The following is a 24,611-nucleotide window of genomic DNA, read 5'->3' on the forward strand; positions in this document are numbered from 1 at the left end:
TAAAAAAATATATATGTGTGGAAAGGAACATCTTGGTGAGTTGTGGCAGCGTTGTTGCTATTCGTGGTCATTTCAGTGTGTCACTAAGAGCAGTCAGAGACCCCAGGCGTCACTGTGCCAGACACAATGTGATACCAAAGTAAGACAATTCCTGCTCTCAGCCCCAATAAGGACAAGTTGCAACAGGTGGAAAAAAGTGGACAAAGGCAGGGGGTGGAAGGAAAAGTTGACAGCAAAGCCAACATGTCATGCATATTAAAGAGCAGGCTTGGGATTCCTTTCCGCTCTCTGTAAGGATCAGGGTCTTAGCCCCAGCACCCTGGCCACCAGCCAACTCAAATAATGATACTTTCCTTACCTAAATTCCTCTTGGACTCTCAGCAGGGAGTGATAGGTCTTTAAGTCCAAAAGGGTGATGCTTTACCCTTGGGATGCCACAGCCTTTGCGTGCTTCCCTAGGGAATTGCCTCGTGGCAGTGTCTGGGAATCTACCTCCTAACATGTTTTAAATCAAGGGGAAAAACCCCAAAACTTCTGGATCTTAATTTCAATTTGCCTTCATAGGTATTCGCTACAAAGTCATCTGGGCATTGAAGTCCGCTTTAGTTTCTTAAAAGACTGTTAAATTCAGGAGTTTATAGTCCTTAGGATTGAACCATGGACTGTGTGATTTAAAATTGCCCAGAATTGCTTTTCTTGTTTCATTCAGTTTTCTTCAGAAGACTGAATTTTGAAATTTGAGCGTGGTGTGTATCCCTCGTTAATTACTAAAGCATCTGGAATCCTTTCTGAAGGGAATTTGTTAGATAACTAAGTCTGTACAATGAGTGTGAGGGGAAAAAAACAGCAGCAGAAACACACTTTGGTCATTTAATGGACATGGTGGAAGAAATAGGGAATTTGGTGGAGCTTGAAAATTTCCTGGCTTCACATCCTCTACTTGGTCCTTCCCTGGCTAAATCTTCCTCCAAGGACTTGTTCCAGGGTTTAAGGTTTGTCCCTGCACAGGACTGGGTATTTCTGTGGCAAAGACCTCCTGTCTGAGGCTGTTGTTCCTCTGAGGAGGGAAAGCATAGGCACCAGGGCACGAACATGTGGATTTGCATGGTTTTGGCTGTTTAATAACAGAAGGGGGAAAAAATCCAGAAATTAATTTCTTGAAAACATCATTATACGTCCTAGAAAAAGGCACTACAATTACAGGCAGCGCTGAGAGGAGCCTGTGGGAATTTTCTGTTTTCCTCTCTAACACGTGAAAGGGATGGAAGGTTGGGAGACCATATCTTGGGATGCAGAGAGAGGTTCTACTGGCCCAGCCAACCTTATTGAAGGCTGGATTCTGTGGTAGCTCATGAAGTCCTTTATCCACACAGGGTCACCTCTTTGAAAAGGGGGTTCAGTCACAGATTGCCCAGGGCACTGGTGGAGTCACCATCCCTGCAATGATCCAAAAAGGTGTGGATATGGCCCTTGAGGACGTGGTTCGGTGGTGAACATGATGGTGGCACTGGGCTGACTGTTGGGCTCAATGATCTTAGAGGTCTTTTCCAGCCTTCATGATTCTAATTAGAGCCACAGAAGTTGGAAATCACTCCATTTCTTTGTTATTTCTGATGGGGTCTGAATTCTTTCCCCTTCCTGGCCCATTTATTTCAGCTAAATGTGAAGTTCAAAGCCAAATGATCTTATTTAGGGACTATTATTATATTACAATGTTAGCATTATGTATAGGTCAGTTTTATTACTTTTAATAAAGCCAAGAAACATAAAGCAATAATGTATATTAGTGCAGCATTACCAATGGCAACAATTAAAACAGAAAGCAAAATGAAAACTAGCTGCAAATATGCAGTTTCCTACTGCAATGTTAATTTTGTCACTCTGCATCTTGTATGTTTGTGGCATTTATTTTTATTGCATCAACAGGAATGCACTCAGCTTCAGGCACTAAAAAAAAGCAGGAAAAGAAAATGCAACATGCTGGGTTTGCAGAGAGGAATCACTCATCTGGACTACAGGGACTAAACATTTTTTTACATATTTGTAGTCTTATGTTTCTCTGCTACATTAAGTGTAGGTATGCTGTCTTCCTAAAGCTTAGGAAAATACTGATTCAGCAACAAAGAAGTAATAATATTGGCATGTGGGAAACAAAACATGCCAAATTGAGAAACAAATTGTGTCACTTCTACTGATAATAGAAGATTATGTTGCACTCAAAATCAAAACTGGCTGTGACTAGTCCTAAAAAAATTACATTTTTTCCTGAATTTGAATATCCTGTTTCCATCAATTATAATATAATGTTTCCTTAATCCTTTGTTTTATTTCTATTTCACTCTCCAAAATCTTTCCAGAGTTTACTATTTGGGTTGAAAAAGCATATTTTTAAATTGGGCATATCCAACTTCCATATAAACATTTGGCAGGGAAACCCATGCATGTTCACTTAATTCATTTTTATTGAACCACGTCCAGATTTTTAGCCAGGAAAAAGTTAGATATTAATCATATCTGAGCAGGATCATTAAATTTTCCTTTACCTACTAGAACAGCAGGGTCATTATAGAACCATGAGAAGTTAGCTCACTTATTAATCTTTACAATTACACAAAAGTGATCATTTTTATAGTATTTAAGAGTAGCTCTAACCCATTATGTGAAGAGTATGTGGGAATATTATAATATAATATAATGTATTATTATAGATGTGACCTGTGACTCATTGGTCTGCTCACTGACACACAACTCCCTGGAAAAGTTATCTGTTTGAGCTTGGATAATCTTTAATTGTTTCACACTTCTCGTGCTCATTTATGGGGCATACTAGTAAATAGAGAGCTAGTCACTGAGTTATTAATTACCTCATTATTACTTAATTATCACCATTGCATACTTCATTTTTATGGGGAATTATATCATAAAAGAAGGTATTTTATGCTGCCCACCACAGTTAAGTATGAATGACAGCGATAGCTAATGTAGGATTGAGTTAGTTAAAGAAAATCAATCAGAAATCCTCGCTATAGACTACTATCCAGTTCCTTCTGCCTTTTCCAGCTAGCACTTCTCATCCTTGACTTTGAAACCCAACAGTTTAAACTCGGTTCTTGTTTCAGTGGACTAATCCCCTTTCATAAATCATGTTCAAGTGCTGAAATAATTTGCACATCGTTTAAAGAGTATTTGCTTTGAAACATTCACCTCAAGCCCTTTTGTATATCCTTTCTCTCTAAAGATTTGTAGTATTTGTTTTGTTCTCTGAGGTATAAAAGACCTGGGTAAACTTTATTCCTGTTGTTTCAAGATTAGTGAAACAAAATGCATATTTATTCAACTGGGACTGAAAGGAGCTTTAGTAAAGACGATCATACATACGACCCAGGGGAATGTTATAATACAAAATGTCTGTCTTAAAATCTCTTCAGGTTTGTTCAAAACACTATTGAAGGACTTAATTTTAAAGAAAGAAAAGGAAAAGGTTACAAATCCATATTTCTTCTTTGTTCCAAAGAAGAGAGCGACACCATGCATTTTTCTTAACAAAATAAACTCCTGCATGTGCACTCTAGATGGATTTGATATGAAGGCAAGTAGAGACTGGGTATCATGATTGCTTTAAGTCTTTTCTTACTGAACCACAGATACTGACACAGCCCTTAAGACAACTACATTTTGGAAAAAAATCTGAGGATTTTTTTTTTTTCAGACACACACTTGCTTCAGCAAAAGCAATCACAAATAAATCATGAGATTTTAGGCATTATTGGAGCCAAGCAGTTGGGCTTTTTTCCATGCACTGGAAGTGAGGTAGACTCCTGCAATGAGGAATCTACTCTGACTCTGCCACTTCCAAGTCTAACTACCCAACATGTCTTCCACTGCTTTGGTCTCTTAGTTCCATAACCAGTAGATCTCCCCTTACACTAAGCAGAAAAACTAAGGTTTGATGTAGATTTTACAAAATGCCACAATTTCTATAGTTGAAAACAGCCCACTATGCAGACAGCTACCTCTGCTCGACCTTCCATCACCGTGTGTCAGTAGATCTCCAGTTTTTGCATCTCCATAACTTTTCCTCCTCAGGGAAGGAATAAGAGGCTGACAACAGATAACACCTAAATAGAAGGAGGCGTTCTCACTGCAACAGGGAATATTTTAGACTGCAGTCTTTGGAGAGAGGTCAGAACAAGAGCAAGTGAGCAGGACTTGCTGAACTTTGTTATTCAGGAAGAGCCAGTCCAGTCCATCACTCCTTTCATCGTCATTTTGAACCTTTCATGGTATTTATTGAAATACATACCCCTATTGGAAGGTTGTAGCAGAAAAATGATTCTTACATTATACTGTATCCTGAGGTTTCACTATTATTTCTAACTAATCTAGATGCAATCCTCATGGTATTTTGGGAGCAATGTGACAGAAATAAGAAGGTTTTTAGGTTATAAAAGTCTAAATTAAGCTCAGTTAGAGAGACTGTACGTCAGGCTCTAGACAGGAATACCTACTTTCCAGATTCACCTTTTTCCCTGTTAAGTGGTGAAATCACTTATATATTTGGACCTTCTAGCTAGAAGGTTCTATTTGATTTAAATTGTGACGGCCAAATATTTAAACATCAGCTTAGTGGTACTCTCTCCTGGACAGGGCGCATTAGCGGAATTTTAAAGGAATGTGTTTTGTAGGGTCTCCTCTTTCCTCCACCAGCTGCCTGCTGACGAGCCGGGTAAACAGATCCAGCCTCTGAAAGCCGAAGGGTGGAACATCACTGAAGGGTTAAATGCTGTATTGTTTCTCAATTAAGTAAAAGGTTCCAACTAGCTGGCTTTAAATATTGATGCTGAAGAGAGAGCTATGACATATGAGCAGCTCCCCTCACCGCCGAGGATATTTGGCTCCATTTAATTAATTCCATTGGCCATTGTCTTAAGTGCGCCCAGGATTCACCCAAGAGGAATTCACTTGCGTTGCTGTTATTGAAAAGTGTAACACAGCATTATCTGCCTCAGACAGACTTTTTGTAGCATTGAATCAATTCCCCAGCTCTTGAAAACAACTACCTCATTTGATTCCTTTCATAATTAATGAAATTCAGTAGTAATGCTTTTGCCCCTCAGCTCAGGCTGGAAAAATGTTCCAAAACTTCAGTTTTCAAGCTGAAAGCACTCTGATTTTCAGCGTAAATGGACTTGTGGTGCAATTGTGTTCTTGTGGCAACATTTAGCCTGCTCCTCATTTTCAGCAGTTCTGCCTCAGGTGTACCACCCCCTGCTTGGGCTGATAACCAGGCCAGCCAAGATTTTGTAGTCTTTCCTATGACAGGGTGCTGCTTTTCTTTTCTGATCACCTCAAAGAACTCTTTTCTGAATCTCTTTCCCTTTCAGTCAGTGTTTTTTGCGCTGATATTCAAGTTTAGGCCTTCCCACAGACTTGGAAAGCAGAATTCAGTCTCTCATGTGGAAATGGTTCACCTGATGCAGTGTAGGGATTGTATTTATCTCTTTCATTGACACATTTTTAGACATTAGAAGTAAACAACCAGGACAGGTAGATTTTTCTGTCCTTTAATCTCTTGCATCCAGTGCATTCATTATGAAAACTAAGGAGCAAACCTGCCTTAAGGCTTTTCATAGCACATAAAATATGTTCCTACATGTGATAACAGTTTTTGTAATTAATTTTTAAGGTGTTCAATTCAAACAAAGAAGTAACATTCTTATAAAACTGAGCAGCTCTTTGCAAATGACACATTTAAAATACACAAAATCAAAATATTAAAAATACCCCAGTGCTAATGCATTTGAAAAAAAGCCCTTTGGAGACAAAAAAAGGATTATAATGTACTTATCCTGAAATTCATGAAGACACTTGGTACAGAACACAGAAATCATTTTAAAAGCATACAGGTATGAATCCCTACTAGAGAAAGCTTTACAGTTAATATATTTTGCAATGACGCAGTGACAGTACATTATATAGTCACTTTTGCTGAGGAAGGTTATTCTTCAGTCCAAGGACTCAGGGCCCAAGGGAAGGTGGCCAGATGTGGGCAGGGCAGAACAGGAGGGCAGCCAGATGCACATTGGATCATTTACCAATTAACAGAATTTGGGGCATAACCTTATAAATCAGGGAAAGACAGCCTTTGTCTTGGTGGGTTTCTATAAGGAAAGATTTATTCAAGGTGTGGGAACTCATGCTCCACATCTCTTCATGCTCACTCTTTCTAGGACAGAATAGCTGTGACCTATTCAGAAAAGGCCTTTTTATTTTATTTTTCTCAGGAGTCAACAGGCTCCTGAGCAGCACAGGTTTTCCCTTGATAAGTGGTACTGGAAGAACCAGAACGGGGACTAAAAACTAAGCAGTGCATGTGGTGACCTCAAGATCACTGTGTGACTGTCTAATATCCAAGCCATAGATATATTCTCCTAAGCCAAACTCTTCATCTACTTTCTGTGGTTTCCTAGAAGTTCAGAAGTTCCTGCAAAGATAATCTTTGTGTGTATATATATTTGTGTGAAAACACATGTAATAACCTCTTTCCCTTCTATTTAAAATTTAATGATTATTTTAGGGTGCTATAATGCTTCTACCTTCCTTTCTTCTTTTGAAAGTATTAGAGTTGATGTGTTTGAATGAAAATCAAAAGATAGCACTAAAAATTAATGAATAAATAATGAAAACACTGTAACACCTGGATTATTATACTGTGTTATCTGATCACTCAATATGATGGATCAAGGGCAGAACTGATATTAAGGCACAATTACAAGCAGTGGAATACTTGATTTACTGTTTTAACTTTGCTCTTAATGCAAGGCACACAGTCATTTCTAAATGACAGTTGATGTCTGGTTTAAAGTATCTTTTGTTTTGACATCTGATGGTTTGAATTAGGGGTTCAACTATGAGAAAAGCAATTTTTTTCTGTTTTCACAGGTAGCTGTAGGGATGGAAGGAGAAGAAAATGTGAGGGAGAGGCATAAGAAAATAGGATGATTGAAACATGGTGACATGGGGAAATGGAAAGAAAGAATCCTGAAACGCTGTAGTTTGCTGCATCTCTTGTCTGAATTTGGTTTTTTTGGGGGTACTGTAGCAGATATTGCCTGCTGAGTGAGAAACAGTGGCAGGCAAGGCAGAGCAGCAGTCTCATCTTTTCTAATAGAGTTTTTTAAAAATTGTTTGTATTTGAAGACTGTGAGAATGGAGACGATCCATTAGAATTATACCTTCTGTTATCAATAACCCACGAGGAGAATGCTGTTTGAAAGCAAGTTCTTTAACTGGTGAGTTGTAACCCAGAAAGCTAAGCTAGCAGAATTCACCTTTTCCAAACAATTGTTTATTTGGAATTCATTTGTAGCTGTCCCTGCTCAAGTTACAGGTCATTCACAGCAATAAAGCTTTCTCATTCTGTGACAGAATATTCATAATGTCTTTAAAATACTCAGCTGGATAATGGTCCTTAGGATCTGGACAGCAAGACTTCAAAAGGCAGAGTCCTCTGATCTCCAGTTTCCTTTTTCTCTCTAAGCTTGGAAGGTTTCAGCTATCAAGTTTTATTGGTTGATAGTCTAATTGCATTTGTATTATCTTTCCCCTTAATATTATTTTCTTTTCTCTGTGTTGGATTTCATCCAAATATTACTGTGACCATGAAGCAGTTTTCTGAAATGTTTTGCTTTCGCTTTGATGCTTAACTGCTTTACACGTGAGTGCTGCAATAAGGTGCAGGTTTCTGATAATAGTTTTCCTTCTGTGAGGAAAAGTTTCCACAACCTCCTGTGCTTTGCTTATATTTGATATGGCCCTTCAGTTTGAGGCTTTTCATGGACAAGATAAGGTTTGGTTAAACATCTGAACTTTTGAATGTTTATCTGAACTAGATTCGACCCCTAAATTTGTCCATCATTAGTTATTTTGCTTTTCTTTTTTGAGGCTAAATTATGCTATTAAATATGTTCTAATGTAGGTTAAGCCCCTGCACAGTTTGTCAGCTGGAACATTAATTTTAAAGCTAAAACAGTCTTCTATTGGCTCTTTTTAACATTTTGTCTGAATTTTGACCATGGCTGGTCAAGCAGAGAGTCAGTGCACCCATGAAAACCCCACAAGTAGCTGATTGAAGAGTCTCAGAGTTGTTGTGATGGCTGGCCTGATTTTATTTCAGGAAAATAGCCTGATAATTAGTAACTATTTGCCTGCTCAAGCAGCTTGTTCCAGTGCAGCTGTTCTGGAGACTAGATAAAGGACTAAATGTCACCACATGCCCAGAGTATCTCTGGAGGTGTCCCTCTCTGAGCCCTTGCACAAGGGCCAGGCAGACTTGGGGTCCCAGCCACAAAACACATGGCTAAATAACCCAACAGCTCCTTTCTGGACTTTCCTTTTCCTCCTGTAATTCCCTTGTCTCAGTCCAACAGGAGGATGACCCACAGCACATCTCACAAGGCACCTTCTCCACTCACAGCCTCTGTAAGGTAGCCAAAAAAAAGCTGTGGCCTCACAAAAACCTGTAGCCTGCTTTTGGTCCCCTTTTTGGGTTTGTTTATTTTATGCAGATCCCAAATCACCTTTAGGGAAGCTTTTCCAGTGTCCTCTCATGGACACTACCTGAGCAAAGAGCTGCAACTGCTCAAAAGTCTGAAGGTCAGTTGTGTTTTATCAAAAGGAAATAATTTCTATTTAAAAATAAAATTTAGTTGATGGAATGAGAGTGACTGTCTAAGGTTTATATTCATGGGAACATATCTATTGGAGATTCTGACCAGAATTTTCACTTGAGGTAAGAAGTAAAAGGTGTTCTGAAATCTGACAACGTGCTCCTTTTACAAATGAGCTCATGGATGATCTTTTGTTGTTGTTCTTACTCTAATGACATAATTGAGGTAGGGATAATTTGATAAGGTATAGTTGACAGAGTACAGCAAATGGATTTAAGATCTCTGGCTAGATATTTTTTGATTACTTTAAAGATAATGGTTGTGCCTTTCTTCTTCATAAACTGCCACATCTACAGTCACTGGAAAGTACTAAACTTGCTGTTTAAAAGAGAAAAATGTGCTGGAACTTGTGGTTTGAAACAGCAAACATAGAGCTGAATGTCACTACTGTTTCTCATTGGAAATAAACAATTTTAGCATGTTGGTTTCATAACTGAGGCACTGTGAATTAATTCTGTCCTTTATTGTATAAGAAACACTAGAAGTTCATTGTGGGTCAAAAAATATAGGGTTATGAGTATAACCAGAGACTGAGTACAATTGGAATATAATTAAATATTAAATTAATTTACTTCTAAAATCTAGAAGAGTGAAACATAATTGATAAAAGTTTCAAGAAAAAGTAAATTCCTTGGTAGGATATTCTTTCTGGAAGGGTCCCAAAAGACTGGATCTGAATTCGAGGCTCAACACGGTATCCAAGCACATGTCAAAATTTCAATATATGAAACATTTGTACAATTCTTAACAAGGCTGATATAAATACAAGACTCCCTTGTTCTCTACAGATAATTAATTTGCTTCCAAATGCATAAGACAGAATTATATGTAGGTTTTAAGGTAAAATTGTCACATAGCTACTAGCACCAAGCCCCCCCAAAAGGGTTTTATTTTGGTGTAAATCTGTCCAGTGCTCCTGGTAGAAAATGGAACCATATCATTTTCTTGTCCTTTTGCCTGAGCAGTTTAGTGGATGTGATGACTATTCATAATATTTGCAAAAGGTTGAAAAGGGTTTTTTCATATTAACTCAGGAGGCAAGTTTAAAGACTTAAAAGTTATTTGCATATATTTCACAACAGAAGAAAGCAAACAGAACTCCATATTCTATAAGCCCCTGAATGCATTATTTATTGTAAATTACTTGTTCAACTTAATCTGGAAATAGTCTATAGTGTCATGCTCTGTCTTCCTCAACTCCAATTGCATGGGATTCCTTTTTTTGTTTTGTGAAGTCTTCTTAAATAATATTTTATACAATATATGTCAGCTTCAAAAATCATTAACTCAAATATTGCAGCTCTTTTTCTCAGTAACTGTCATGTTTTATGAGTGGGATAAGGCTGTGTGGCTGCAAACTCTGATACACCCAGTCAGGTAAGGGCAAGGACCACTCTACAATTCCTATGTGTTCCATCCATTGAGTGTTCTCCTGGGAATATTTTTGCAAAGAGGCTGTGTCAAGAGCCTATTCTAATCCCTGAGATGAGCTTGGGCAGACCAGTTTCCCCTTCCCAAGTACACTGTGCTCTCTCTTCCTAAACTCTAAATACTCTGACTTTGTGTACTGTAGCAGATTTCATCCAAGCCCCACATGTTTTACATTAGATGAACATAAATTGGTCATACTGTATGAATAAAATGAATTCATTGATTTCTGGCATTGTGGTTTTTGTATTTGAGTTCAGTTTGTATAACAATGTTTCTAATATTGTGACAATACCAAAAAAAATTGTGGAAATAAATGCTTGGCAAGTCCTGGGTGATCTAGTCCAGTCTCTCCTGTCACAAGGTACAGTGTTCTGTGTCCTCATACATAAATTTATTTAGCTGCATCTTAAATTCTTTTAGTTTTATTTGCCACCACGACGTCTTTAAAAGGGTGGTTTAGAACTTCATATTATGGCCAGTTTATACTCATCTATTCTCATGCCAACATTGTTCTTCAGTTAAAACAGCTCCTCTCCCTCCCTGCTGTCCTCCTCTCCTCTGCTGCTCCTTTTCCCAGCCCCACCAGCAAATTCATAGAGAACAATCCCAGCTCTTCCCAGCCATTTTCCAGCTGGCCAAACATGCCAAGCTCCCCGGCTCCTTCCAAAATCTCAGCAGCCTCTTTCTCCTGGTGCTTCTCACTGCTGCTGCCTGCACCTCTTCTGCCAGGAATTTCCACCTCACATATGTGTCCATGGTTACACGCTCATGAGAGAAGATTATTTTTTATTAATTAAAATTAAATATTTTGGATTTGTTGGTCGGGTACTGAAATAGGCTGCCCAGGGTAGTGGTTGAGTCATGACCCCTGGAAATGTTGAGAAGATGTGTAGATGTGGCACTTGAGGGCATGGGTTAGTGGTGGGCTTGGAAGTGCTGAGGAAGAGTTGGACTTGATGTTCTTAGAGGTCTTCTCCCACCTTAATGACTCCATGATTCCATAATTCCAATCCTTCTCTAACCATGCTGTGCATAGTTCTAATCCAGTTACTCCTGTTTCCAGTCTCAAAGTCACCAAGTTCTTGCCTGATATCCCAAATTCTTGTCTCAACTGATGATGCTTCCAGCCTTGAGTCAACAAGCAGTTTTTTGAATGCTTCTACTTTTCCTGCTGAAGTCTTTAATGAAAACTCAGAGACCAGTTCCAAGAATATTTCAGGACTTCCACTGGTAACTTCCCTGCAATTCAGTAGTTCTTTCAACAAAGCTCATTTTAATACCTTATTTAGTCACTTCACAGTTATTGTTTTAGTTCTCTACATCTTCTCTAGTTTAACTAATCATTTCCTATTTGGCGTCATATCAAATGCACAACTGAAATCCAGATAGATTTGGCCTATTACATTTTCATTTTCTAAAAAAAAATGTTATTTATTTTATCAAAGAAAGGTATCTGGTATGATCTGTGTTTATAAATCCAATATATACTCAAAAATATTGCTTACATTTCTAAACATTTATGGTGCAAATACCACTAAGAAAAGCTGTGTGGGGAGTGGCATTTTTATTTTACAATGTAAATGTGTATTGATGTTTAACATGCTATTAATTTATTTCCATTTATTATTAGAGGGGGACATTTTTTTTATTTTATAAGCATAAGAGCATGATGCAAAATATGAATTACACAGCCATTTTATTGAATCTTTACTGCTAATGCACGCAAATTTCACAAAGTGTAATGACACTACTGAGCACTTAAGTTGTTAGGCTGTCATATTACAGAAAAATAATTTGTGCTATATAATCACTGTTTTCTTTTTCCTATTGTTTATTTCTGAGCTTACTTCATAAACATCTGTAAATGTAGATATACTTGCTGTGGCAAATATCTATTATTGCACCATAAACCTGAATCACTTCAGGTCCTTTGGTGCCAAATCAAACAAAATCTTCTGAGCCTCTCCTGGAAGGTGATCCCCATTCTGATGCTGCACATTTCGAGCCTCTGCTCCGTAGTTATGTGTAATTTTGAAGCTTATAAGAATAATGATCAGAGGCAATGCCCAAATCCTGATATTTTTTTTCCATCCTTCGTTTTTCTAGCACTCTTAAGCTGACTGTGTACCTGTCTCTCATTCTACTCTTTTACCAAAAAAAAAAAAAATTCATGATAGTGTGTATAATTCAGAGACATGCCCAGGGATTTCACCAGGGGATAAAACTGGATGACTGGCAAAAGTCCTTCACTCAATAAAGGTGAATTCCTTATCCTTAGAGAGCAGATTTTATTGGCTCCATCTCAGAGCATCACAAAGAAAAGGAAGGAAGAAGGACTCGGGTTTGTCACTTTCAAAACTCTGGTGCTGGTTAAAAACCTGTCAATTTTTACTGGCAATGATGCATGCTGCTCCTTCCTTAAAGGACTAACAGTAGTTTCACATCTGCTGCAGGCCAAAAAAATTTGATGAAATGTTGAATTCGCAATTCCAGTGGTATCCAATAAAACTTGAAGTAATGAGTCAATATATTAAATTACAGTGTCTTTTAGAATGTAAGCATAATCATACACCTCTGCACATTAGGATATGCTTCTTCAGAAATATAAGACACTCAGCAATTAAGCATCCCTATTGCTTGAAATTAATTAATTAACTAATTAATTCCTTCCAATTAATATTTTCACACATATGTGGTAGCACTGCTGTTAGACTGGCACTTTCTTTCTCCAAAGTCATAGAGACCTATTCCTGCCTCCCTCTTTTGCCATCTCAGCTTTGTTTCAGTCCTGCAAGGTGTTGCTGGAGACACTGGTTATGAGTCTGTAAAGGACTTTATAAAATGATTATTTTAAGACAACAGACGTAAGAGTTAAGCACAAGGATCTGTTCATATGTATTTTAAGAATATTCCAGCTAGGATTTTGGTCAGTCTATTCTGTATTTTGAATGGTAATCCTATCATTTTCAGTATTCCTTGAGAAATAATTACCTTAACCCTGTTTATGGGTGTTATCATTACACTACAACTCATCTCTTTCTAAGAACTTCACAAAATTTTAATGTCTTTGAAGAGTACTAAAAGAAATATGGATGGTCCAGACTAATTGTTTTGCTATTTTTTTTTTTCTGGAGATAAAGGCTAATGGAAGAGAAGGTAGAAATGCAAAGATATTTAAATCTCTGCTCTTCATTCTGCTCTTTCCATCCAAATGGATTACATACGGTAATTTTGGGTGTTATAATAAACAGATAGGCATCATAATAATGTATTTCAGTTAGGAAGAGGTACTTGAAAGAAATTGGTTTTGCAATACACATGATGTGAGACAATCAATAGTGCTTTAGTCTGACAAGCACTGTCAATATCCATTGTCACAGTTCAGAAAGTCATTAATGGATAGTTCTTCAAAAACCAATGCTTTCAACACATTGGAAGTGTTCAGATACACTGTACCTGGCAGGAATTAATCAAAGGTAAACCCCTGAGATTATGTACAAATGCAGAGTAAATTAAGAGTGAAATAAAAGTCATTGGAAGGAATTTGAGACCGTGTTATAGGGAGTTACAAAAATAAGGAGTTTAGGACGTATTAAAAAATTTTTCATTCTTAATCATCCAGGAAACATGGGTGATGTTTTTCCTGGGTGTGATGTTATTTGCTCAGAACATCACACCCAGGAAGAACATTCTGCTAGAAATGGATTGTCTAGATGCTTGATTAAATGCACAGGAAGTTATCTCAAACATTTTTATCCTGGCCCTGAAGAGTTCAGAGCCTTCCCTACCTCTGTGAGTAGTCACCATACCAAAATCTTGGAGCAAGGCTTTTGTATCTTCACCCTGCTATTTGTTGGTCACCGCTTAATCCTGATTAAACTATAAAAAATTTATTCTCATTGCATCATGGCTGAAATCCAGGACATTGAATGTTAAAAAGTAATTATTCATCTGTACATGTCAAAACTTTCCTTGTTTTCTGTTGAATTGTGTCACTGGGAGGTGTTGCGTTTGTTCTTGCTTTCCATGCTTCTGGTACTTATATGCTATTATTAAGGCTAGATTTGAATAAGGATTCAATTTTTAAAAGCCGGAAAAGTACAGGTCAGTTTTTGATCAGTGCTTTTTGGTGGTTTGTTGTTTTTTTTCTGAGCATTTAACTTGTACTTATCCCCTCTAATTCAGCCAATGTTATTACAGTGCTATCCAATGATAACGGGCAAAGATGTGTTCTTTCTTTTAGTCCTAAAAATCTGTTTATACTATTTTATTTTTTGTACCCAATCTGAATGGCAGTTCCCTATTTTGATTAGCTAGTTTGACTTCATACATCTTGAGAACTGAGGAAAAGATCTTGCCATTATTTCATTTGTCCTTTCATACCTTTCCAACCTGTGGAATAATGGAGGTTTAATAAAGTATCAAAAGTAATAAAAAATGCTTTTCTAGATCTAAGGATTCAACTTACTCCAGCCAAACATGAAAATCAGACAATATTCACCTTACACTTTTGCTGATGAAGTGTCCTTGCACACACTTGCACTAGCAGAAAAAAATTATTATTGTTATTTTATATTTCAGTCCCTAAGAGTCTTATTTTTGCTTCTGTATGGAACTGACTTCTCCTTTTTTATGTTGTTTGATATTTGCCAGCTCTCTTTCATGTAGGATACTTCTGGCCAAACCAGAACCTGAAATTTAAAAAGGAACGTGTTAAAAAAGTATTTTTTGTGCTTTTGAGTTTTATAACTATTGTAGGGTTTTTTGTTTTGTTTTTTTGAGGTTTTTTTTTTAATATTTGGTATAGCACAGACATTTTAATGTGGGGATATCACGAGAATAATTGTTTGGCAAGAGAAAGAATATTTCTAAGTGAGATCCCAATATGAATATTTCTGCCTAAGCTTGGTTTTGGAACATGCTATCTAAGCCCTTAAACTTCGGTGAGGCTTGGACTTTTTTTCTGGTGACTCACATGTAATTAATAGAATAAAACGAGAAATTCATCAACTGTTGTTTTGAACTGTGTGCCATACAGCAAAATGTGGTACATACAAAGATATCCATGACAATAATTATTCCTACCTCTAGATGTAGTTTTAACACCATAATTGCTGTTTCAGGTATAAAACTTCCAGCTGGGTTAATTGTTTTTCTAAAGAGAGGGATGTTCACTCTGCTATTCTGTCCTTCACAGGATGACCACATTTCACTCGGAACACCTTAAATAGTTAAAGTGGGCATAAAACACTTCAGAGCCCCCAGAATGGGAAAAGTGGCAGGCAAATGGTGGACTTGAAGTATATTTTCATTCCTGCATCATTTACATCATTTGGGGAAGCTTTAGGATAAAGCCAACCTAGTTGTAAATTGCTATGGACAGAGTGACACTGAGCAACAAGAGACCCCAAACTAAATACAACTCACTCCACTGTTTCAAAGTACCACTAAGATGCAGAATTAGAAACATCCATTTGTTGTTCTTTTTATAGCACAGCCAAGTTACTTGGAATTTTAGCTTGTCCCTGCCAAGGATTGCTCAATTTTGAACAAAAAGTCCTCTGCTATAATGTTAAAAAAGCACCAGCCATATCAATTGAATGCTAATCTTTATGTTCTATGATACATCTCTCCAGGAATGCTACCATTAAAAAATGTGAATTTCAGTTTTCATAAGTGATGGATTATTGTACCAAGCCATGTATTTTCCAGTAAAGTGTCCTTTTATTTGTCCTGTGTGATTACTAGTTTGTGGAAGTATGTGTGGGGTCATTTTAGTGCTGTGGGAAAATGGAACACTCTTCTGTTAAAATCAGTAGTGAAATCAGAAGCAAACTATGCTCTGATCATTGTAGGCATGTGTTTAAATATTGCTTTCCTTAATTGGCTATGTTCTATTTACTTAAAATGAACAATTTGGCAAGTTTTTCTCCCTTGACAACAGCAAAGCATAAACCATTTTATAAGTTTGGCTGTTAAAATCAGATTTGTAATGTAAACCACAATATTCCAGGGTTGTTGCTGTTGCTTAACCAGTTATTTTAGCTTGCCATTGTTTTATAATTGTGCACCTTTAAATGTCCTGGTTCTGTTTAAAACTAATGCAAAATGCCTTGATAAAAAAAAAAGACTAATAATAATGATCATACTTTTAATTTTGCTCTCTCTTTGCTTGGATCCTCTGTCTGAAGATTGCTGCATTGTAGGGGACGTTCAGTCTGCATGGGGAGAGAAGGGAGCATGTCTGCAACTGCAGCTAAATCATCTCTTTAGAGATTCTGTCAAAGGGACAATGGACCAGGCTCCTGCCAATTCACCTAGTGGAGAATATTGTATTTTGGTGGATTGATTGATTGATTAATTGGTTAATTGATTTTCAAGAGAAGATGGGAGGCTGGTTTTTCCTTAGAGAGAAGAAGCCACCTCTCTCTGAGCTGGAGGCCTTTGCCAAGGGGGGCTGCACCACTCTGGCTGCCCCATTAAACTAGTCAGAAATGGGCACAGTGACAGAGCTCAGGACACTGAGCAAGCATTATTCAAGAGTGGCAAGTCTCAGGTGATTTGTTAAAAATCTTTAAAAACCAGCTGGTTCAGGAAAAACTCTAGGAAAGCTCTCCCCGTGGCATCTCTCCTGCTTCTGGAACATGCTGAACTTCTGCTTACTATTTTGATAGCCATCACGGTGCCCTGTAAGCACCTCAGCAGAGAAAAAGTTAAATTTATGCCTTTGAAACCTCCTCCAGGGGATTTTCTGCAGCTGGATTCTATGTCTTTTTGACACAGAGCAGGAATAAATTACGCTCAAATTGTTTCTCAGTTTGGTAAATTCTTAAATATAATAAAATATAATCATTAGGACGGGAATACTTTTCTTTCCATAAATTAATGCATCTTGCACACATTTCGTGGCACGCAGCCATGTTTTCTATAACTGCATTAAATATATATATAACGCTTAATCCATCTTGGCAAGAGAATCCAGTCCTTCTCTGGTGGTGTGACCATCCATCCTCTCCCATTGCTAGGAGTGCACAGCTAATAGTGCGTAGCACATTCGGAGCCCAGAGCTGGAGCTCGAAAAATCACCCATGTGAAACTTGTGGGATCCGTGAACACTTCATGAGCAAACTGGTCGCCATCCAAATACTTATGGGCAATAAATAACCGAGCTCTGCGCGTAACCCATGGGGTGAACTCGTCGTGTTTATTCACAAAAGTATTCATCAGATGGTTTGTAGTGTCCAACCAGCCACGCTGCTGACCTACCGCATGACTGGGGTCTTACCAGGGTGGTTGTGGCCACGCTTTTCTCATGATATCTCAGAAACCTGCTGTTAATTTAGAAATATCATTTCACTAAAAATTTCTCCCTTGATTTCCTTCAGTTTTCAGGCTGAACTACAGTGCCTCTGACACAAATGACAGAAACCGAATTAAAAGCAGATTAAAGAAGTTCATCTCCCGAAGACCCTCCTTGAAAACATTGCAAGAAAAGGGACTTATTAAAGGTGTGTTCAGTCTTCTATTCTTCTTTTTGGTGTAAAAATTTAAAAATCACAAATGAATGTTTGACTCAGTACATTGGACAAGTACTTCTTAAATACGATTTTGTTGCTGTGTCTCATAAAACACTGGTGAACTATAAAGAAAAAAAGAATCAATGTGTGGTTCACCTACCTCTGTGATATCTGACTGCTCCTGTACTTTTTCTGCTTTGGTGTGCAAGTGGTAGAAGCTCCTCAATTTAACACCATGAGCAATGCAAATCAAGACGCTGCACAACTCCATTTCTTTTTAAGAGAAGAATATCTATATAGTTTTATGTTTAAGAACACAAAATAGGACCCTCAGATGCTGTGCTGACTAATTTGTTGAAAGACTTTCTGCTGTCTTCTCTCATTATTTTTCTATCTCACCAACAAAATCCATTTTTAACAATTTGAAATACATGTCAACGAATAAGAAATGCTTTGAATCTGTGCAGGTTTTTTTTCCTATTCCAATTTCTTGCTAAGCTGGTCAGCCATCACTTTCACATATTCTTAAAAAATTGTTTCTTTGATAAAACGTGTTTGTTAGTTTATCCAAGAAGTGTTTCACTGAGAAGCTGGTAGTTAACTTGAAGGCACTAGCGTTCTGACCACTAACATCCAAGCAAAGCTGCATTTTTAAATATTGACTGGAATAATGCTTGAAAAATTTACGCACTCCCAAATTATTATGTGTGAAACCCACAACTGCACATGCAAATTGACTAGAAAGAGGCATTTTGCCAGCCACCCCTGTCAGTCTCTGGAGTGTGAGTTTTCCAGTGGTGTGTCAGAAATGGCAAGGGGTGTTCCTAGTGTGTATTAAACTTTTCTGTCCTGAGCCAAGAGATTGACCCCAGCCAGAATAAGATGAAGCAGCTACAAGAGTTCAACACCAGCTGGGCCCATGTCTGGAGAGAAGAAGATTTGATGAATTAAGTTCTTATGTTTTAGATACGTGCAGAGATGCTCAGTGCAGTGTTGTTTACTGTAAGGAAATCTTCATTATATGACACCACAATGTGCCTCAGTTATGGGGTTCTCCTCCCAGCTGACACAGAAACTTTGAAAAAATGTCATTTATGTGTCAATATGTGTGTGTGAGGTGTGCACACCTGCACACCAAACTTTCAGGATCTGTCCTTACATATTTGTAGTAAATTATTTCAATACTTCCGGGGGTTTTGCCTTCTTGAAGTACTTTGTGAGCTGAGGGGGGGATTTGAATGCATCATGTTAGTTTTTTTCAGTTATTACAGTAAAAGAGGAGTAATTTATAGTCTTTTAATTTCTGGATTTAAGGGTGGGTTTTGTTTTAGTTTATAAAGTGTGGTTGATGATTCTCCTGCAGTGTTGCATAGGGATCGGATGTGATCTGCTAACAGATCCAGATTCATTAGCATAACTCAAATCCACCATCTAATATAACTCTCTAGGAAAGCCAGATGAATTTGGGTTTGGCTAGAGTTGCATTAAACTCTTGATTCATCAGCATAACTTGGTTCTACCTGGAGATACTTTTCCATGGATAACAGAGATGTTGTTGATTAGTGGCACAGTAACTCAGAATCTGTACCCAGCACAGTTTTATTGCCAAACTAATGTTGCCATGAAGAAAACACGTTAGTTATCTACCATGAAGTTTCATTAGGATTAGGTTTGGGCCATGCAAATGAGGCAGGGTTCGTTAGTACGGCTTCATTCCAATCTACAGTAAGTCTATGTGAAATGCTCATTTGATAAGGTTCCTTCATTGTCTTCACCACAGTTTATCCCCTTAATCTGTTAAAATATTATGAAAATGCCATTGCAGTGCTTATGCAGAGACCACTTTTAAATGTTAATTTTTAGTCTCGTATTAGAATATTTTTAAATCACAAAATTCAACCACCCAGATTACCAATGGAAAGCTTGCCAAATTTTTGTATTATAAGATGCATCTATTTATTTTTCTAGAGGTGACTTAAATGGTTGCAGAAACCCCTCAGAACTATTTATTTGCTTGATTCTTAAGGGAAAAAATGTTAACCAATTTTTACAAGAAAAATTCCTCCAGCTCTCAGAACATGCCTACGACCTTTTATTCCATAGGGAAATACTTCTGTCAGAATTGTAAATCCCTTAAAATAGGGGCTTGTAATAAAAGTGTGTATAAAGCCTTGCAGGACATCTTGGTACCAAATTCCTGACAAAGAGCTGTTCTGTGTGCTGGTGAAGAATTGATATAAATATCTGTGAAGCGTGTGGTGTTAATTACTCCAATGCAGTGGCACTGTAGGTGCTGTGAAAACCTTCACTTTTCATCAAGTGCTATTCATATTTGCCAGGGGCACTATAAAGCTCTCAAATCTATATTGATTTTTTACATTGTATGTCACACTGGAACCAAAACTCCAATAAATTTAACACGTAAATTATAGTCATGAGTAAATACATTTTAAGGTGGTAAGTTCACTTAAACACAGTTCTGTGCTCAGTGAGTCACTGATGCGTGCACACTTGGCCAGGAGACTCCACACATTTCTCCACATTAACCAAATTTGGGAATACAGGCTTCAAAATTAAATAGCAGTTTGATCTCCTGGGGTACTTTGTTCTGCCAACACTGTTATCAGGAAATCTAGAAATTATGTGATTGTCATTTAACTCTTACCCAAGCTTTGCTTGTGTAGAGTGTAGCAGATATCCATGTAGAAAGTAAAGCAGGGAGTTAAATGAAAATAGTAAGCAGGATAGCACTCAGAGCAGGGGATGTAGAAGACTGATGGTTAAATGTTAGCTACATGTTGATCTGAAAATGAAGATGCACCGACACTTTGCATGACAAAAAGTTATTTTTGTCATCATTGTCCCATTTGCTTTCTAGTCCTGTGCAGAAAAGAAGCCAGAATGGGAACAGCACATTGGCTCTATTCATTGCAATGGGCTGGTGACTGGGGCTCTTCATGCTCCAGCCAGAGCCCTAATGAAGATCATCTGTCCTTGTTCCATCTCACTCATGCTTACACAAAATATCCTTGGTCTCGAAGGTTTTTGAAGCATTTCTGAGATGATGTGCAATGCAGGGACGTCGTGGAATGTGTTTGTGTCTCTAAGCACACTTCTGTTCTTAGATATACATGTGCACACAACCTAGAAATAGTAAATAAGAGGCATGTCCCATGTCTGCCATTTGAGCAGTGTTATTTTGAGAATAACTGTCCAAATTTATACGCTAGGGCAGGGGTCCTTGGTTCCTCGGCATTGAAATATTCTCAGAATTTACAGAATCTGCACTAATATGCTAGAAAAATAATATATAAATCTTCTCTTTTAAAACAACTTTATAGTCTATAATTGAACTTTGATCTTTATGTTTGAGCTTTGTCATGATTTAGTATTACCCAGAATGAATTGCCAACCTCCAACTTGATGTTGGCCTCCTAGCATCCTGATTTCTTAGATTTTCTAGACCAACAAAGGAAAAGAAACTTCTGTGGAACTGTGATTTTAAAGCTATGATGGTTGTGTTGGTAATAGACTATCACAAAATACACTCTCAGCAAAGAGTAAAAAAACATGAGCAACAACCTCGCATAAATGACACTGTGGGAAATGAGGAAAATGAAGCTATGCAGCTGGCAAGAAATGTATTTAACTTTCTTTTTTTTTTAGGGTGGATCTTTCTTTCCCAAAAGCTAGACAACGAAGGAACTCCATTGAATGTATTTCATAAGCTAAGGCAAAAACCAAAACAGCATAAAATTTGGAACGGTTACAACTGTTTCAAGATGAAAATAAAAGCCACTCAATTGCTAGTGAAAGGAACTAGCTGTGATTTGGCTTGATAGCCTATAGAACAGGGCTCAGCATATGTTGGTGGTTGTGCAGATCACAGCACAGAGATCATCAACCATCCCATTTCCAGGCAAGGGAAAATGTCTTTATTCTATCATATGTTTTACTGGACCTTGGAATAGTTCAATGTAATGAGCAGAATGTTCATGAGAAGTCCAAAAGAGCAGATTAAGGCCCACCTTTGGTGTATCCTGTAATTCTTGCATATTATGAAAGAATTTTGCAAGCGTTCTGGTGCACATCAGAGCTTAGGGAAAGTTGGGAAATGTTTCCTTTGACTTGCAGGGACAACGGGTTATAAGGGTATTTCTTTCTTTGATATGGACATTTGGAAACAATTTTCCTAAACCTTGTGGATGGCCAGACACTGAACAGAGTGATTTGTTCCTTTGACATGATGCTAAAAAATGATTCAGAGAATTTTTAAATGTCTCATTTTGGGAGAAGTGTTTTGAGTAGTACAGCAGACACCCTCTCATTGAATTCAAACAAGCTCTTGTCCCCAGTAAAACACCAGAATTTCTTAAGAGAGACCTGTGTCTGTGGTACTATTTTCCTTTTTTCTGAGAATGTGAAACAAATCTGGCAGCTCATATGCCACTTAATAGTAACTGTTCACAAATGCAATTTTTTTTTTTTAATTGATGACCACCACGGATCAACGATACATGGTAAATCTCCACATTAAAAGGACTGGCAAGATTCCCAGCTTGCATAAATCAGGGGAGCTCCATTGACAACCTCCCCGACTTCAGTCAGCTGAGGACCTGCCCCACTTATGATAAAAGTGTCATGGCATTATTTGGAGCCCCAGTCTGGAATCAGCATCACTTTAATGTCTGACTTAATGTGTCTGACTACAGATAGAGCAGCTAGAAGAAGTCACCTTTAAGAATATGGCTCCAAATGCATGACTTCCCTCTGCAAAAGTTCACAGCTCTGGTGCCTACTGTCCTATCCCTCTCCTTGTACAATCATCTCTGATTTTCTCTTTTCATTCTCCTTCCCTCTTCCGACATTCAAGCAGATACAAAGAAAACAAACTATTTGGATGTTGGTACAAAGCTCTGTTAGTCCAGCAGCTCAAATCCAGATTTTGCACAGTTAAATCTGTTCCTGAAAGGCACAGGATTACATAGATATAATTCAAATTTCTAAAAACTTGGGCATTGTACCATTATACCATCTCCTCTCATGCCAGAATTTAAGCTTCTTCCTGAGACTGCAAGTATTGGACATGCCCTTCCCTGTTTTTTTAATAAAAAACACTGAAGAATGAGTTCCTTCCAAGTGTGGCCACATCTCATCCATGTACACCCAAAACAGTTAAACAATGACATTCTCAGTGAGGATGTGGCTTTAGTGATTTTGTTTTAATTGTTTCTTTTCCAGAAGAATTGTCTCCCATAGTCGAGATTTCTGCAGCCCAGGGTTAGTGGCTTTGCTGCAGCTGGAAAGAGCTACTCAAAAAAAAAAAAAGTAGCCCTGTCAAGCTCAGGGAAAACTTGAAGCTCCCCAGAACGAGCAATTCATTGCAGCCATAATCATCATTTTATATTATACAACTTGTGAACGTCCATTCCCTTCTCTTCTGGTGTCTGGTTTTATATCCCTGTGTGAAGCTGTCACACACCCCACCATCTCCAGCAGGATTCTTAACGTGCAGATAGCAGGGATGTGTAATGTAAACCATACCACCAAACATATTATGAATATATTGCTCTTCTTAAAAATGCTTGTTGGTTTTTCATACTACAGTATTGACTAACTGTCGGTGTTTGATGTATGGTTTACCAGCCTGATGTAGACTTATGGTTAGAGCTTAACTTGTTAGTTCTGCTTTTGCAGCCAATTCAGAATAACTACAGATGCCCCAAGATATTAAAATTGACTGCTCAAATGGACTCAGTGTGGGAGTTTCATTGGTTTTAAATTGATAACAGCTGAAAGAGTGAAAGATTAAAGCTGTATATGGGCATAGTATGCAGCTCCTTTGTACGAGCCCTTGTGAACAGAATCCACTGCATGGGAATTGCCTTTGTTCTAATAAAAGATATTTCTGAACAATTGTTAGTTTAAATTTTTAAATGATGAAACAAGAGCATTTCAGGAGCCTATAGAGGAAATAATTCCTGAGAAACTGGAATAACTCTGAGAAGATAAAGTGGATTTCTATTCAGAGGGGAGCATTTAAAGTTAAGTAGCATTCCATAAGGTGGTAATTGTGTCTATTTCCCAGGCATTTGAGTTAAATAAGCTGGATAGGAAACATAAACTGTCATAACAGGAGGTTAGGAGTGTTGTGTACATCTCTTTTTTTCAAGTCATAAAAGATGAAGTTTTGGAGGACCTTATCACAAATAAATCAAACAAAGGGGGTTTTGCTTTCCTTATCCCTTTGGGAGCAGTTCTTTTTTGGTTTTTTTTGAAAAAATTGTTCTGGAGAGCCCTCCCTTAGACTAGTTTTAAAATATGTATACCTCTACACCTAGAATAAGAAAATAATATTTTAATTTTAGTTACATACAAATCTTGCCTAAAAAAGTGAACAACCCACCATTCTTTGTGTTTTGAAATAGTGCACAAAAACAAATCCTAGCTGAGTTTTCCTCAAGTATCCCTGCGACCTCCACAAGTGTAAATATGGCAGTAGAACTGCTGCCATTCCCATGTTTATGTGCAGGAACAGATCCAGCAAAAAATCAATTGATTAGAGAGAGTCACGGAATTTGTGGTCCAGGAGTACTCAGAATTGAGATTATTTGGATGACTCATGGGATCATGCACTTGTAAATACTCATGAATTTCTAGAAGGGGGAAAAAACCCTCCAAAGCAGTTGTGTGCTGTTGTTTTACCATAGTCATTTTTGATGCCCAGGAAGCATTAATGCTATTTTGCTGCCCTTCCATCCAAGATAAAAATCCTGAGTGTCTGTGTTCTAAAGAGGAGGGGATTTAAAACTTAACTGCAGGTTACACAATGTGACTATATCCATGCAGTGAAAGGTATAAAAAATTAGGTTAAATATTTTGATGAATATATAGAGTCTGAACCAAGAAATGAAGTAACGGACTAGGTGAGAAT

At 37.7% G+C, this 24,611-nt stretch overlaps 1 protein-coding gene across 1 annotated transcript in view; it reads left to right on the forward strand.

Annotated features, from left to right (window-relative positions):
- Positions 1–24,611, forward strand: part of ARHGAP15 (Rho GTPase activating protein 15) — a 302,239-nt gene that overhangs the window by 151,425 nt on the left and 126,203 nt on the right. Inside the window, exon 9 of the mRNA XM_030952453.1 lies at positions 17,546–17,668. Coding sequence (XP_030808313.1) covers positions 17,546–17,668 — 123 coding nt within the window. The remainder of the gene's footprint in view (positions 1–17,545; positions 17,669–24,611) is intronic.

Source organism: Camarhynchus parvulus, chromosome 7 (assembly GCF_901933205.1).
Source record: "Camarhynchus parvulus chromosome 7, STF_HiC, whole genome shotgun sequence".
NCBI classification, from domain to species: Eukaryota; Metazoa; Chordata; class Aves; order Passeriformes; family Thraupidae; genus Camarhynchus; species Camarhynchus parvulus.